General features: G+C 42.0%; 1 protein-coding gene across 1 annotated transcript; it reads right to left on the minus strand.

Moving 5' to 3' along the window:
* Positions 1-4,774: 4,774 nt before the first annotated feature.
* Positions 4,775-9,033, minus strand: LOC306925235 (uncharacterized protein). The gene is made up of 4 exons (XM_079503954.1): positions 8,823-9,033; positions 7,529-7,717; positions 7,237-7,353; positions 4,775-4,923 (listed from the first exon to the last, which is right to left on the minus strand). Exons 1-4 carry the CDS (start codon positions 8,914-8,916, stop codon positions 4,874-4,876), a joined length of 450 nt encoding a protein of 149 aa, XP_079360080.1. The 5' UTR covers positions 8,917-9,033; the 3' UTR covers positions 4,775-4,873.
* Positions 9,034-14,724: the final 5,691 nt, after the last annotated feature.

A 14,724-nucleotide genomic window follows, 5' to 3' on the forward strand; every position in this document is an offset into this window, starting at 1 on the left:
CGGGGCCAATCAGCGGCGACAGCACCGCAGACTGATAGCCGCTCCGAGCCAATCAGCGAGAGGGATATCATTCGCTGCACGGCGCTCGCATCCGGTCTAAGCCCCGCCCACTACATCACACGGTCACACGCAAAACCTTTCCGTATCCGCTCCAGACCGGATGTTCAACCTGCACAGAGAAAGGGTCCCAGTCTGACCCATAGAGTATATAAAGGAGGGTCTGACCAATGAGCGCAGAGGATGCTCTGTCACGTCACGTGACATAACGGGTGTGGCTTTATATAGACTGTATTTCTATATAAGGTATGAATTATAATCTACATGCATTACATTTATTTATTTTTATGATATGATATTTTGTGAGTTCGTAGATCAGCTGTTTTGTTGTTTCTATTATTTTTTTTATTATAATGTTTTTGATAAAGAGATTCTGACCAAAGTATTTGAGGATTAGGGTTAGGGTTAGACAGACAGACAGACAGGCAGACAGACAGACAGACAGACAGACAGGCAGGCAGGCAGGCAGGCAGACAGACAGACAGACAGACAAATAAACGAAAGGCTGCTTTAGTTCCTCACACTGGCCTAATGCATTTTATCAGCCTGCCCTGCAGTATTCACTTTGGACACTTGAGGGCGACAAAGATCATGAGATAAAAGCAAAGGCACTCAGATAGTGATCAATGCATTTAACTCCATATATCTGCTTGATTGATTGATCAAGCAACGAATTAGACTGTTCCTCACCCAGGAGTCATCCCAGCTCCTAATCCAGACAACAGTCTTCCAGCCAAAATTCTCACACGTCTCCCCCCTTCTCCGCTCCCTCCATTGGCTCCCGGTCGCTGCCCGCACAGAATACAAAACTCTGATGCTGGCATTCAAAGCAACCAAAGGCATGGCCCCCCCATATCTCACAAGTATGATCGTACCCTACAAACCCTCCCGCGCACTCAGATCAGCCAACGCAGGGAAGCTGGAGGTACCTTCACTAAAAACGCCGGGACAACGCTCCACACGTCCCAAACTCTTCTCCCTTCTGGCTCCAAAACTATGGAATGCACTTCCCATCACAGTCAGAACTGCAGCCTCACTCCCAATCTTCCGCCGTAGTCTGAAAACCCACCTCTTCAGACTCCACCATGGCCCGTAGCACTTGCCCTAGCCTAGCCCCTTAGATAGCACATTATATAGACTGAGATAGTATTTTAAACAGACTTATAGCTTGTTACGTAGACAGCTCTAGAATTGCACTTTATGTAGTCATAGCACTTTATAGTACAACTAAACAAAATACATACATACATGGATGCACCTGGGACGTATCCTCAGTGATGTATCCCAAGGTCATCAGGGTTTCGGGTCTCGCAACATCATACCCCTCACTCAGGTGACCCAGCCGGGGTGATCAAGTCCCGACTTACGTCCCAGTAGCTACCCTCGATCAGTCCCATTAGGGAAAAACCAGGGCCACACAATCCGTTCCTCCTGAACTACTCTGCCGGGACTGGGAGGTACCATTCTGGCGCGTGGAAGGACTAGGCTCTGTGGGTTGACTCCTGTCCGGGCCCCTCCTACGTCTCACCAGGTCCACTCCTGCTCTCACCAGGTCAGGCCCTGTGCGTTGCACCAGACTCCCAGCACCAGGCACTTTATTCAGGAATAGTGGATTCTCGAGCCGCAACAGTTCCGCAGGCTCCACCTTGCCCTTGGTGGTGCCGCAGGCTCCGCTTGAGGCTTGAATGGCCCTCCTAAAGGCCTCACCGTGGGTTTGTTGGGCTTCTTCCTCACGGAAGACACAGGCTGCGGCGCCAACCCATACTGCTCCCGGGTGCCGTCTAATTTCCGGCTGCCACCCGTCTCTCCGGTGGTCACCAGACTATTCCTGGTTGTCACGTAGTCTATTCCTATGAGTCACTATAAATGTATAATATGTATAATGTATAATATAATGTATATATAATGTATAATATATTATATAGTATAGTATGTATAGTTTTAGTTTACATAGATACTCCACTGTTACGTTCTTAGTTTACGCATGATTCATGATAACTACTTTTTATATATGTGATGTATGCCATGCTTTTGTTATTGCTTAATGTAAATCGCTCTGGATTAAGAGTGTCTGCTAAATGCCTAAATTGTAAATTGTAATTGTAATTTTATTTTATTTTATTTCACAGTATGCAGAATGGCTACATTTCAAACGAAAGCACAAGTCGATACAAAAACTGTTACTGTGGACGACACCATGATAAAGCATTACACTGGTTTACAGCACGGTCCACCACTCCACCATGTTCAATTCATCACAACAATTTAGAGACGTACAAATATACACTAGTATCAGACTTTGTTTGCGGGGCCAGTGTTGAACGTAGGTGCTCTTTGAGAGCGGTTTGGAAGGAGTCAAGGGATTCACATTTCTTAATGACTGTTGGTAGGGCGTTCCACATTTTGGTGGCATAGGAGCTAAATTAATTTAGTCCCTTGTCAGAAAACCACTATGTCCAAAAACATTTACTTTTCAGGGGAGAAAAAATGAGAACGTAAAAAACACAATGATACAAGTTTAACTACAGGGTTTAAAAACAAAGGCATACAAATAACAAAGACAAAACAGTTTTAAGGACATGTCACACCAATGCAACTCCTTTTAAGGACATGTCACACCAATGCAACTCCTTTTAAGGACATGTCACACCAATGCAACTCCTTTTAAGGACATGTCACACCAATGCAACTCCTTTTAAGGACATGTCACACCAATGCAACTCCTTTTAAGGACATGTCACACCAATGCAACTCCTTTTAAGGACATGTCACACCAATGCAACTCCTTGTATAAACTAAACAGTTTTAAGGTAAACCTAAACCACACCGATGCAACACCAGTTGCGAGGAGTTGCATTGGTGTGGTTTGGGCTATAAAGTAACAATATGACATCAATATAAGGCTATAAATTAAAATGCTTTGTTAAAAATGTAAAACAAATCCTTTGAAAATAGCCGATCTACATGCTCACAACTTGTCACAATAGATCTGCTATTTTCAAATGTAGCTATATTAAGTGGTTTTGTAAAAAATAACCAAAGTAAGTATCTAAAGTTAGCAAATAATTATAGTGGAGTAAAAACAATGTTTGTACAAGTAGGAACATTGGGAATATTAACAATAATACAATAGAGTACCAAGGTCTGACGTCAATATCGCTAGAGGGCGCTAAGTCCACGGGTTCATGTACTTTTTTATTTGTATCATAATCCCCATAGGGGGATCTTAGATCGCCTCGTATAAGAACTGTGTTTTATTTGCATTGTAATCCCCATAGCGGGATCTTAGATCGCCTCGTATAAGAACTGTGTTTTATTTGTATCATAATCCCCATAGCGGGATCTTAGATCGCCTTGTATAAGAACTGTGTTTTATTTGCATTGTAATCCCCATAGGGGGATCTTAGATCGCCTCATATAAGAACTGTGTTTGAAAAATAAATAAATCATCCGTTTCACTCATATGGATATGAAGAATCAACTGACCGAGTGAAAACGCTAATGTTACTGCTACTGAATTAGTTAAATTTTCACTAGAAACAGCATCATATATGAGTGACTGACTGTCGTAAACGATACAGAGACACCTCCCTGACAATATAACGATACAGAGACACCTCCCCGACAATATAACGATACAGAGACACCTCCCTGACAATATAACGATACAGAGACACCTCCCTGACAATATAACGCTACAGAGACACCTCCCCGACAATATAACGATACAGAGACACCTCCCTGACAATATAACGCTACAGAGACACCTCCCTGACAATATAACGCTACAGAGACACCTCCCTGACAATAACGCAGAGACAGCTTGTTTATTTTTGGACCACAATTCTTATATGAGACGATTTTAAGATGATCCCATGTTATTCTCCATAGAGAAAAACTGACGTGAACCAGGGGATGAGCGAGTGACGTCATGAATTTAGAACCAGGGGATGAGCGAGTGACGTCAGGACTTTAGAACCAGGGGATGAGCGAGTGACGTCAGGACTTTAGAACCAGGGGATGAGCGAGTGACGTCAGGACTTTAGAACCAGGGGATGAGCGAGTGACGTCAGGACTTTAGAACCAGGGGATGAGCGAGTGACGTCAGGACTTTGGCGCTCTATACTCCAGGTAAGTAACTTGAGTAAATGTACTTTTGTACTTGTTTGTTTGTTACTTTCCACTGCAGCCTGTGTTCTTCATATATATTATATATGTATGTATGTTCAATAGAAACTAGACTTCTATAAGAGTATAAAGATATTCAATAGAAACTAGACTTCTATAAGAGTATAAAGATATTCAATAGAAACTAGACTTATATAAGAGAATAAATATCTTCAATAGAAACTAGACTTCTATAAGAGAATAAAGATCTTAAATAGAAACTAGACGTCTATAAGAGAATAAAGATCTTCAATAGAAACTAGACTTCTATAAGAGAATAAAGATCTTCAGTAGAAACTAGACTTCTATAAGAGAATAAAGATCTTAAATAGAAACTAGACGTCTATAAGAGAATAAAGATCTTCAATAGAAACTAGACTTCTATAAGAGAATAAAGATCTTCAATAGAAACTAGACTTATATAAGAGAATAAAGATCTTCAGTAGAAACTAGACTTCTAAGAGAATAAAGATCTTCAGTAGAAACTAGACTTCTATAAATAAAGGATAATGAAACTCATAAAGAACAAACACACATCAAATGTCCCTGTAACATTAACCACTGAGAAACAATACAGTACAGCCCTGTGTGTGTGTGTGTGTGTGTGTGTGTGTGTGTGCGTGTGTGTGCGTGTGTCAGGGGTCATAGGTCAACCCTGGGCTCTCTCTCCTGTCTCGGGATCGACTCCTCCGTCCAGCTCTGTAAGACAAGAGTATTATTATTATTATTATTATTATTAAGCTTGTACACTAGATAAGCTAAAGAACCTAACAGTGGAATATCTATATAATGAAACTATGTGTTAATGCTGGGCCGTTATCGGCGTTAACGTGCTGCGTTAACGCGAGACTCTTATCGCGCGATAAAAAAAATATCGCCTTTAGTCTATTCTCAAAGTTGGGTCTGGGAGCATGGGTCTCTGTAACTGCGAGTGTAGCCTTAGCCTGCTTCAAATGGAACCAAAGGACCCTTTTCTAAAAATAAATGGACTAGACTCCTCGACGCGGACCCCCGCGGAGGTCGGCGTGGACCCCCGCGGAGGTCGACGCGGATCCCCGCGGAGGTTGGCGCGGACTCCCGCGGAGGTCCGCGATACTCTGCGTGGGGGTCCGCGATAGTCTGCGTGGGGGTCCGCGCCTCCGCGGTAGTCTGTGTGGTCTGTGCGGTAGCATCATGATGCCATCATCCATGCATCACAACCAAAACAAACTGGTCTAGGACTAGCTTTGACGGTTGCCACATTTCATGAATGAGAGAGAAACAAGCAACCAGGTCTATGAAAATGTTAACAGGCCAGATCAAGTCAGAAAATCCGAAAAAGTCAGAAATTAAGGTTAAAATTAGCAACGACTGTCAAACATCATTGTCCAATGTTGTTTTAGAGCAGTGGTTCTCAAACATTTTCATCTTAAGGACCACCAATATTTTAAAGAAACTTTACAGATAAACAAGTCCAAAGTAGCTTATAATGACTAGACTTGGCAACACTGTGAACAGTTCCACAAGCTCACAATATGAAATATAAGGTATTTAGTTGTATTGTTAATATCCATAATTAGGGCACCTGGTCTAATGGGCCATCTGGCCTGAGAAACGCGTTCAAAGGACTTACTTCTGGTCATTATTTAGGTAGTGCACACATATTTTGAATGCCTTTGGCAGACTTCAAATGAGCCATTTTAATCGCGATTAATCGCGATTAACTCCAGGATTGCAGTGCGATTAATCACGATTAAAAAAATGAATCTATGCCCACCACTACTATGTGTATATGTTGCTATGACAACATAAAATGCTATCCATGGTCGCCTTCACACCAGAAAGCTTTACTGCGATTAAAACGAATCCTGCTGCACATTGTTGGAAAGTGCTCTTCGTTTGGCAGGTGTGAAGCCTCATTAGAATCCTAATGTGCATCAAAGAACCGCATTCTACTCCGCCAAAAAACTGGGGGTTCGCTTCGCTTCCAATCGCACTTGATTTGGATTCAGTGCAGGTGGGAATGCAATCGCATCAAATAAAGGAAATTAAGCAAACAATGTGGTGGATGAATGAGGAGTAAAGTTGGAGACGGAGAAGGGATATTTTACGCAGCGTAAAGATGTCCCTTTACCGTGAATAGACGTGATAGAAATGGAGACCGAATCCCTGATCGAAATATGGTCAGATGAGCACATTAATCAATTGCTTAAGAAAACACGTAAAAACACTGCAGTGTACAGAGTAGTCTGTCTGTCTGTCTGTCTGTCTGTCTGGCTGTCACTGTGTGCAGGGATCCAAGTGCTGGAGACTTTCTTCATCTTGTTTAAATATAAATACTGTGGCAGCGGTGGCCGAACGGATAGCGGAGCGGTCTTGATACCGGAAGGCCGCCAGTTCGAATCAGCGGTCCGACACGTTAAAATTACCACCGCTGAAGTGCCCTTGAACAAGGCATTGAACCACTACGATGAAATGTGTTCTATGAGCAGGGCCTGGCTGGAAACAAGTTCTTGAGCTTAGCCCAGATACCCTGGGTAAATATAGTAATCATTTCATTTCATTTCTGCAAAATTAAACACATGCTTAAGCATGATCTATAAACTGTATAGCTAACATGGCATATGCATAGTAGCATACTAATTGTATATGATGGTCGGATAGCCTAATCTATAAGAGTCTAATCTATAAGAGCCTAATCTATAAGAGTACAGATGATGATCGGATAGCCTAATCTATAAGAGTACAGATGATGATCGGATAGCCTAATCTATAAGAGTACAGATGATGATCGGATAGCCTAATCTATAAGAGTACAGATGATGATCGGATAGCCTAATCTATAAGGATATAGGATAGCCTAATCTATAAGAGTACAGATTGTAACCTAATTAAGGATCATTTTGTGCTCCCGTCTCCATGTGCCTCGGCCACATGTGCCCAAAATAAGTCAGTGCACACACACACACACACACACACACACACACACACACACACACACACACACACACACACACACACCCTAACCCGTACCCATACTGTCTCCATCTTGTTGTGACACCGCAGCCAATCCTGAGCCAGCGTGTCCGTTCATCTGTCCAATAGCAGCAGGGGGCGGGGCTGGGAGCGGAGTCATGCCAGTATCCATGGCTGTAGAAAAACACAGAAAGCAGCGATCTCATTGGTTCCTCAAAGTGTCAGTCAGAAAGCAGCGATCTCATTGGTCCCTCAAAATGTCAGTCAGAAAGCAGCGGCAGGCAAAGAGTTTAAGGTCCAGTGCCATAAATAGCAAATGTACAAAACGCCAATACTGTACAACACTCACCAACGGATGGCTGTGATTGGTGGGTAATGTAGACGTTCTGATAGGTGGACGCTGCCTGTGGGTAGACGGAGCCCATTGGCTGCTCGTTAGCAGGAGGGATGCCGATTGGCTGGTCGTGAGCAGGAGGGATGCCGATTGGCTGGTTCCAGAAGACCACGCCCACACCGCTGGACGCTGCCGACGAAACATCTGGAGGGGAAAAAAAAGTACCGTATTAATTATGCAAATTTTATGCAAATTAATAATTCTTAAATACTTCATAAAATGGATATTTAAATGTATGCAAATTAAGTTGCATAAAAATAGATGGCATGAACTCTATATTCAGTTTTTATACTGTTTTTTTAATCTGGCTATGCTGATGTTTATGATATGAATTCCTCTAGTTTTTAGGATTTATTTAATCCAGATGGTTTTATCTTATTCTTGTACGAGTCTATGCCACTGGTTCCCAAACCTTTTCATGTCAAGGACCCCCACATTTATACTAATTATCCCACAGACCCCCATTTGAAAACATATTCCAGGGACCCCCAGAAGAGAAGATTGTTACGGCTCTAGCAGTGATTCTCAACCCGTTTAATTTCAAGGACCCCCAGTTTGACATGCATTAGTCTACGGACCCCCCATTTAATGGCATTTCTATCTCTGGGACTCCAATTTATATTGTAAAATCAATGAACTCTGAGTGTACAAATGGAACCAAATGGACCCGTACACTCTCAGAGTTACAGACCCATGGGTCCATTTAGCTGAGGACCCCCTGGAACTCCCTCAAGGACCCCTGGGGGTCCCCAGACCCCACTTTGGGAACCACTGATTTATGCTGTCTTTTAACTAGTAAACATTATTATTGTATGAGTCTATCTGCTCTTTTAGGAGAAACATGTTTTTTCTGAGGCTTTTCTTGAAAGTTGTAAAAAGCAATCTTAAGTCTTGAATCAATCAATCACTGCCAATCAATCACTGTCAATCAAACAAGTGTCAGAGCCTAAATGAGATCTTAGATGAGTGTAGTACTTAGTAGTATTGTTGTTAATTTATATTTATAAATATTATAACATTCATAAACTCACCTCATATCTGTTCTTCCTGTTCAATATTATTATTATTATTTGTATAATAGACGTAATAGTAGTAGTAACAGTATTAGTAGTATCATATGTTATTATAATAATAATGAATATTCATAAGTTTAAACTTACCATATCTATTCTTCCTGTTCATTATTATTATTATTAGTAATAGTATATGTTATTATAATAATAATGAATATTCATAAGTTTAAACTTACCATATCTATTTTTCCTCAGTTTACGGAAGGGACAGTTTTCTCTGATCCTTAAGAAACAGGTTCCATATTTCCTCCTGGCGGGAATGGCGGTCATGGTTTTAATTAAACTATAATTAATATTATTAATAGTAATAAAATACTTTTAATAAGTTTTAATGAGATAAAAACACCTGTTTTCGTTTCGTCCGTCTGCGTTTGTTCACTGTGTCCTCCCTCCTCTCATCCCACAGTCCAGAGGGACGGGCTGAGCTGTGATTGGACAGCTTGTCGTAAGGGGACGACGTCGGTCAAGCGTTTTCGGGTTGTCGTGGTAACCAACGAGCCAATCCCAGCGCAGAGCGTCCGTCGTCCTTCCCGGCACTGGGATAAATAGTTTTGTTTTTGTCCTCCGACAGATAAGCCAGTCTGACTGGCTGAGCCACATGGGTGACGTCACAGTGACATATGCAGTGGTGGAAAAAAACTCACAATACAGAAACACTGTTGGGTAAAAAAGTATTAAAATATAATAATTATAATTTAATATAGAAGTATTAAAGTTTTATAATAATTATAATATAATATATAAGTACTAAAGTTATAATAATTATAATACAATATAGAAGTACTAAAGTATTATAATAATTATAATATAATATATAAGTACTAAAGTATTGCTTTCATTTCACTAATTATTGTTTTACATTAAATTAGAGTTAAATTAGTGTTAAACATTTTACACTATCCAGAGCAGTTATTTTTGATTTTAGTTTTAGTCATAGTCTTTTGAATAGTTTAAATTTGGTTTCAGTCACATTTTAGTCACCTGGAATGTTTTAGTGTTAGTCTAGTTTTAGTCGACTAAATATCATAAGATTTTAGTCGACTAAATCTACAGTTGATTTAGTCGAACAAAATGTATTTTGGCGGGCCTTGATGCTGTCGTAATGACTGATTTTAAACTTGCTGAAAATAGCCGATCTACAAGCTCACAAGTTGTGAGCTTGTAAATCTGCTATTTTCAGCATGCAACTAAGTGTAAAATGACTTATAGGATCTCTTGTCCACTAGTCCCTTCCTAACATTTTAGTCTAGTTTTTATTTGTTGACGAAATTGTCAGTATATTTAGTCTTAGTTTTAGTCATCATAGCTTAGTTTTTATTTAGTTTCTATTTAGTTTTTGTCAGTGAAAAAAGGTAGTCGACAAACATTTTTCGTCTTAGTTTTAGTCGACGAAAACAACACTGATCCAGAGTTAAATTAGTGTTAAACAGACTCTCCATCAAACCCTAAAACTAAAGGTATGAATGGAACCCCCATATCTTTACAATATGAAGCAGAGACACACAGTTGGCCCCATGGAGTGTTTAATATTAACCTAAAGTGTAAATTACAAAAATATAAGTTTCCACATTTCTACAAAATAAGAAAAGAAAAAACAAACAAACAGAAAGTGTTCCATCCACTTTAGACCTTTAGTTTACCACAGAACTAACATCATGTGATTTAAATGTAAAAACATAAAGAATATTACAGTTAATATCTATGAAAATAAAATTATCCTTTGAAGTAAAACTCAACACCATAAATGGTTGTTGTGTCAAATAATGTAAAAAACCCTGTAATAAATTCATTCCTCTTTGAAATGTGACTTTTTGCCTTCAGACGGGCAGTGATTAACGCCTCCAGACCATAGAGTATATATATAATAGAGACTGAACTGGCGCGAAGCTCCGCCCCCCCAGCTATTCATGTCAGTGGAAGTTGCTCAGTGGCGTTTTGAAGCACCCGGAAGACTGCCGGAAGTCCCTCCCAGGACCTCAACTTTGAGGTCCTGAGTGACGTAGGGCAACCGAGCGCTCAACGTTAAAGCCCAGCTGCACGGGGTTTCCCGGTCATGAATCCACGGGTCCGCCTGTAGTCCCTCCTCCTACCACTAGGACCCAGAGCTTCAACGTTGAATAGCCTCGCTGGCCCCTTGCTCCAGACGGGCAGCGATTAACGCCTTCAGACGGGCAGCGATTAACGCCTTCAGACGGGCAGCGATTAACGCCTTCAGACGGGCAGCGATTAACGCCTTCAGACGGGCAGCGATTAACGCCTCCAGACGGGCAGCGATTAACGCCTCCAGACGGGCAGCGATTAACGCCTCCAGACGGGCAGCGATTAACGCCTCCAGACGGGCAGCGATTAACGCCTCCAGACGGGCAGCGATTAATGCCTCCAGACGGGCAGCGATTAACGCCTTCAGACGGGCAGCGATTAACGCCTTCAGACGGGCAGCGATTAACGCCTTCAGACGGGCAGCGATTAACGCCTCCAGATGGGCAGCGATTAACGCCTCCAGATGGGCAGCGATTAACGCCTTCAGACGGGCAGCGATTAACGCCTCCAGACGGGCAGCGATTAATGCCTCCAGATGGGCAGCGATTAACGCCTCCAGATGGGCAGCGATTAACGCCTTCAGACGGGCAGCGATTAACGCCTTCAGACGGGCAGCGATTAACGCCTCCAGACGGGCAGCGATTAACGCCTCCAGATGGGCAGCGATTAACAGGTTCCGTCCATCTCGTGTCCACATGTCCTAGGGAATCCAACCAACGGATTCAAAGGACGTGTGTACACGTCCTAGCGCATCTTCAATATCAGGCGAGAGAATAATATTCTGAATTTTTTCCATTTTCAATTTTTGAGTGAGACTGTAAGGCCACCGTACGCTTCGCTCTTCCTTCATGCGCGGTCCCGTTTACCGCTGCAGAAAGAACGTCTCTCCTAATCCAGGAACTCTCCGTGGTTTTGATCTGATGGATATACTAAGCTCTCCGTGGTTTTGATCTGATGGATATACTAAGCTCTTCATTTCTGACTCATCCGCCTCTCATTCAAAATATGAACGCTTTGGATTATTTAGCGATATAATGAAAAGAGCAAGGTAAGCTAGCAAAATATTTCTCAGTTTAGTTCAGAGTAAAAGCAGCCATGTTTTCCCGGCACCCCATTGCTCCTATTTTGAAGGAATCCCGGGATTGATTGTGTTAACGCGGCTATTAATTAATTTTCAATGAATTTTTATGTACGCTGGAGAAGTCGAGGGGCGACAACGCAAGTGTATTTACGTGGCCGAGGTCCTGTGAAATTGTGGCACGCGTGCTCGTTCCGTACACACGCCCACGACTCACCAGACCTGGATTGTGTTGAGTTTTATTTTATTTTACGCTTGCATTGTCGCACCCCTCTTGAGCAGACCCTAACCCTAACCCTCATGAGCAGAGCTGTGGTTGGTCCATCCAACATCTCCTCATGAGCAGAGCTGTGGTTGGTCCATCCAACATCTCCTCATGAGCAGAGCTGTGGTTGGTCCATCCAACATCTCCTCATGAGCAGAGCTGTGGTTGGTCCATCCAACATCTCCTCATGAGCAGAGCTGTGGTTGATCCATCCAACATCTCCTCATGAGCAGAGCTGTGGTTAATCCATCCAACATCTCCTCATGAGCAGAGCTGTGGTTGATCCATCCAACATCTCCTCATGAGCAGAGCTGTGGTTAATCCATCCAACATCTCCTCATGAGCAGAGCTGTGGTTGGTCCATCCAACATCTCCTCATGAGCAGAGCTGTGGTTGGTCCATCCAACATCTCCTCATGAGCAGAGCTGTGGTTGGTCCATCCAACATCTCCTCATGAGCAGAGCTGTGGTTGATCCATCCAACATCTCCTCATGAGCAGAGCTGTGGTTGATCCATCCAACATCTCCTCATGAGCAGAGCTGTGGTTGATCCATCCAACATCTCCTCATGAGCAGAGCTGTGGTTAATCCATCCAACATCTCCTCATGAGCAGAGCTGTGGTTAATCCAGATCAAGTCTGCGTAAATCGCTGCCAGTCTGAATAGAATACACCTTTTGGTTGTAAAAGTAAAACTAATGAAGCATCAACTCTCAGCTTGAAGATGTTATGGATGTTTTAGACACAATTATGTTGCGTTCCTACGAAAAGATCTGAACTTCAGTTATGAATGTGATTTAAAGGTCAAATGGAGGACTCGTCTGACGTACGTAATGATAATGTTATAACGTAATACATGTTACAGTAACATGTTATAACGTAATACAAGTTACAGTAACATGTTATAACGTAATACATGTTACAGTAACATGTTATAACGTAATACATGTTACAGTAACATGTTATAACGTAATACAAGTTACAGTAACATGTTATAACGTAATACATGTTACAGTAACATGTTATAACATAATACATGTTACAGTAACATGTTATAACATAATACATGTTACAACGTTTGAAACGTTGTTCAATAAATCCCTTCCTTTTCATTGTACGTATAATTTTGACCGGCACCTGTAGAATTTCTGGAGATGTGCTTCCTGTTGGATCCTAACAGTAACATGTTATAACATAATAACTGGACAATCATAAATCATGTTTCTACGTCCAGGAGAAATGTAGCATCTATAATTATTATTTATTTTACATAATATTTATAATTTCTCTATAGACACTGATCATGCATGTCTGTCTGTCTGTCTGTCTGTCTGTCTGTCTGTCTGTCTGTCTATAGACATATTGGTGTCTAATTGTGGGTCTATGCTGCTGTCAGGTGTAGTTTTAACCTATAGGGGTGTAATTAGCGCTTCGCTAAACCCCGCCCCAAAATTGATTGTCCAATACCGATCCAAATAGTTTAGCAACCGTTGCTAAAGATTAAAGCTTCCGTCACCTCATAACTGTCAGTGTTATTTTGCATGGCTGTGTTGTTGAACACACACACAGCTTAACATCATGGCTGTGTTGTTGAACACACACAGCTTAACGTCATGGCTGTGTTGTTGAACACACACACACAGCTTAACATCATGGCTGTGTTGTTGAACACATACACAGCTTAACATCATGGCTGTGTTGTTGAACACACACAGCTTAACGTCATGGCTGTGTTGTTGAACACACACACAGCTTAACATCATGGCTGTGTTGTTGAACACATACACAGCTTAACATCATGGCTGTGTTGTTGAACACACACAGCTTAACATCATGGCTGTGTTGTTGAACACATACACAGCTTAACGTCATGGCTGTGTTGTTGAACACACACAGCTTAACATCATGTCTGTGTTGTTGAACACACACACAGCTTAACGTCATGGCTGTGTTGTTGAACACACACACAGCTTAACGTCATGGCTGTGTTGTTGAACACATACACAGCTTAACGTCATGGCTGTGTTGTTGAACACACACACAGCTTAGCATCATGGCTGTGTTGTTGAACACACACACAGCTTAACGTCATGGCTGTGTTGTTGAACACACACACAGCTTAACGTCATGGCTGTGTTGTTGAACACACACACAGCTTAACGTCATGGCTGTGTTGTTGAACACATACACAGCTTAACGTTGGGAAAGTTACACGACTGACCCACCCAGGTGATGCAATAATACTAATGACCGTAGTCTGACCGTGCAACATGAAAACTCCTGTCGGACAGTCGTTAAAGTTGATGTTGGATACTGTTTCTCCCTCTAACATTTCCTCCTATTTGTAGTTTATTGAAATAATGTCATGCACATGTTGTCCAGTGCATAGCCTACTGCAGGCCTGGTTGACTAGATTTAGAAGACATTTTGAAGCTCTTGCTACTGAAATGATGGATTATTTATATGGAGAAATCTCGTCATTTAACAGCTTTCTATTACCTCGCTGCTAACGTGCCTATTGGACAAGGAGGGGTTGGGGAGGGACTTAGCGAAGGGCTAATTTTAACCCCAGATTGGTGGAGGTTTAACCCCAGAAGCGCTGTCTCCCGGGCGGGGGGAATGGGTGAAGGTTTAACCCCAGAAGCGCTGTCTCCCGGGCGGGGGGAATGGGTGAAGGTTTAACCCCAGAAGCGCTGT

The sequence above is a fragment of the Electrona antarctica genome (genome assembly GCF_951216825.1).
Source record: "Electrona antarctica genome assembly, chromosome: 6".
NCBI classification, from domain to species: Eukaryota; Metazoa; Chordata; class Actinopteri; order Myctophiformes; family Myctophidae; genus Electrona; species Electrona antarctica.

What these genes read in the sequence shown, in the direction of transcription:
- LOC306925235 (XM_079503954.1), bottom strand. Translation starts at nt 8,916, where the DNA reads ATGACCGCCATTCCCGCCAGGAGGAAATATGGAACCTGTTTCTTAAGG. An exon ending in ACTGAGGAAAAATAGATATG is followed by an intron (nt 7,718 to 8,822) that starts GTAAGTTTAAAC and finishes TTTCCCCTCCAG; the next exon opens with ATGTTTCGTCGGCAGCGTCC. An exon ending in CCAATCACAGCCATCCGTTG is followed by an intron (nt 7,354 to 7,528) that starts GTGAGTGTTGTA and finishes GTTTTTCTACAG; the next exon opens with CCATGGATACTGGCATGACT.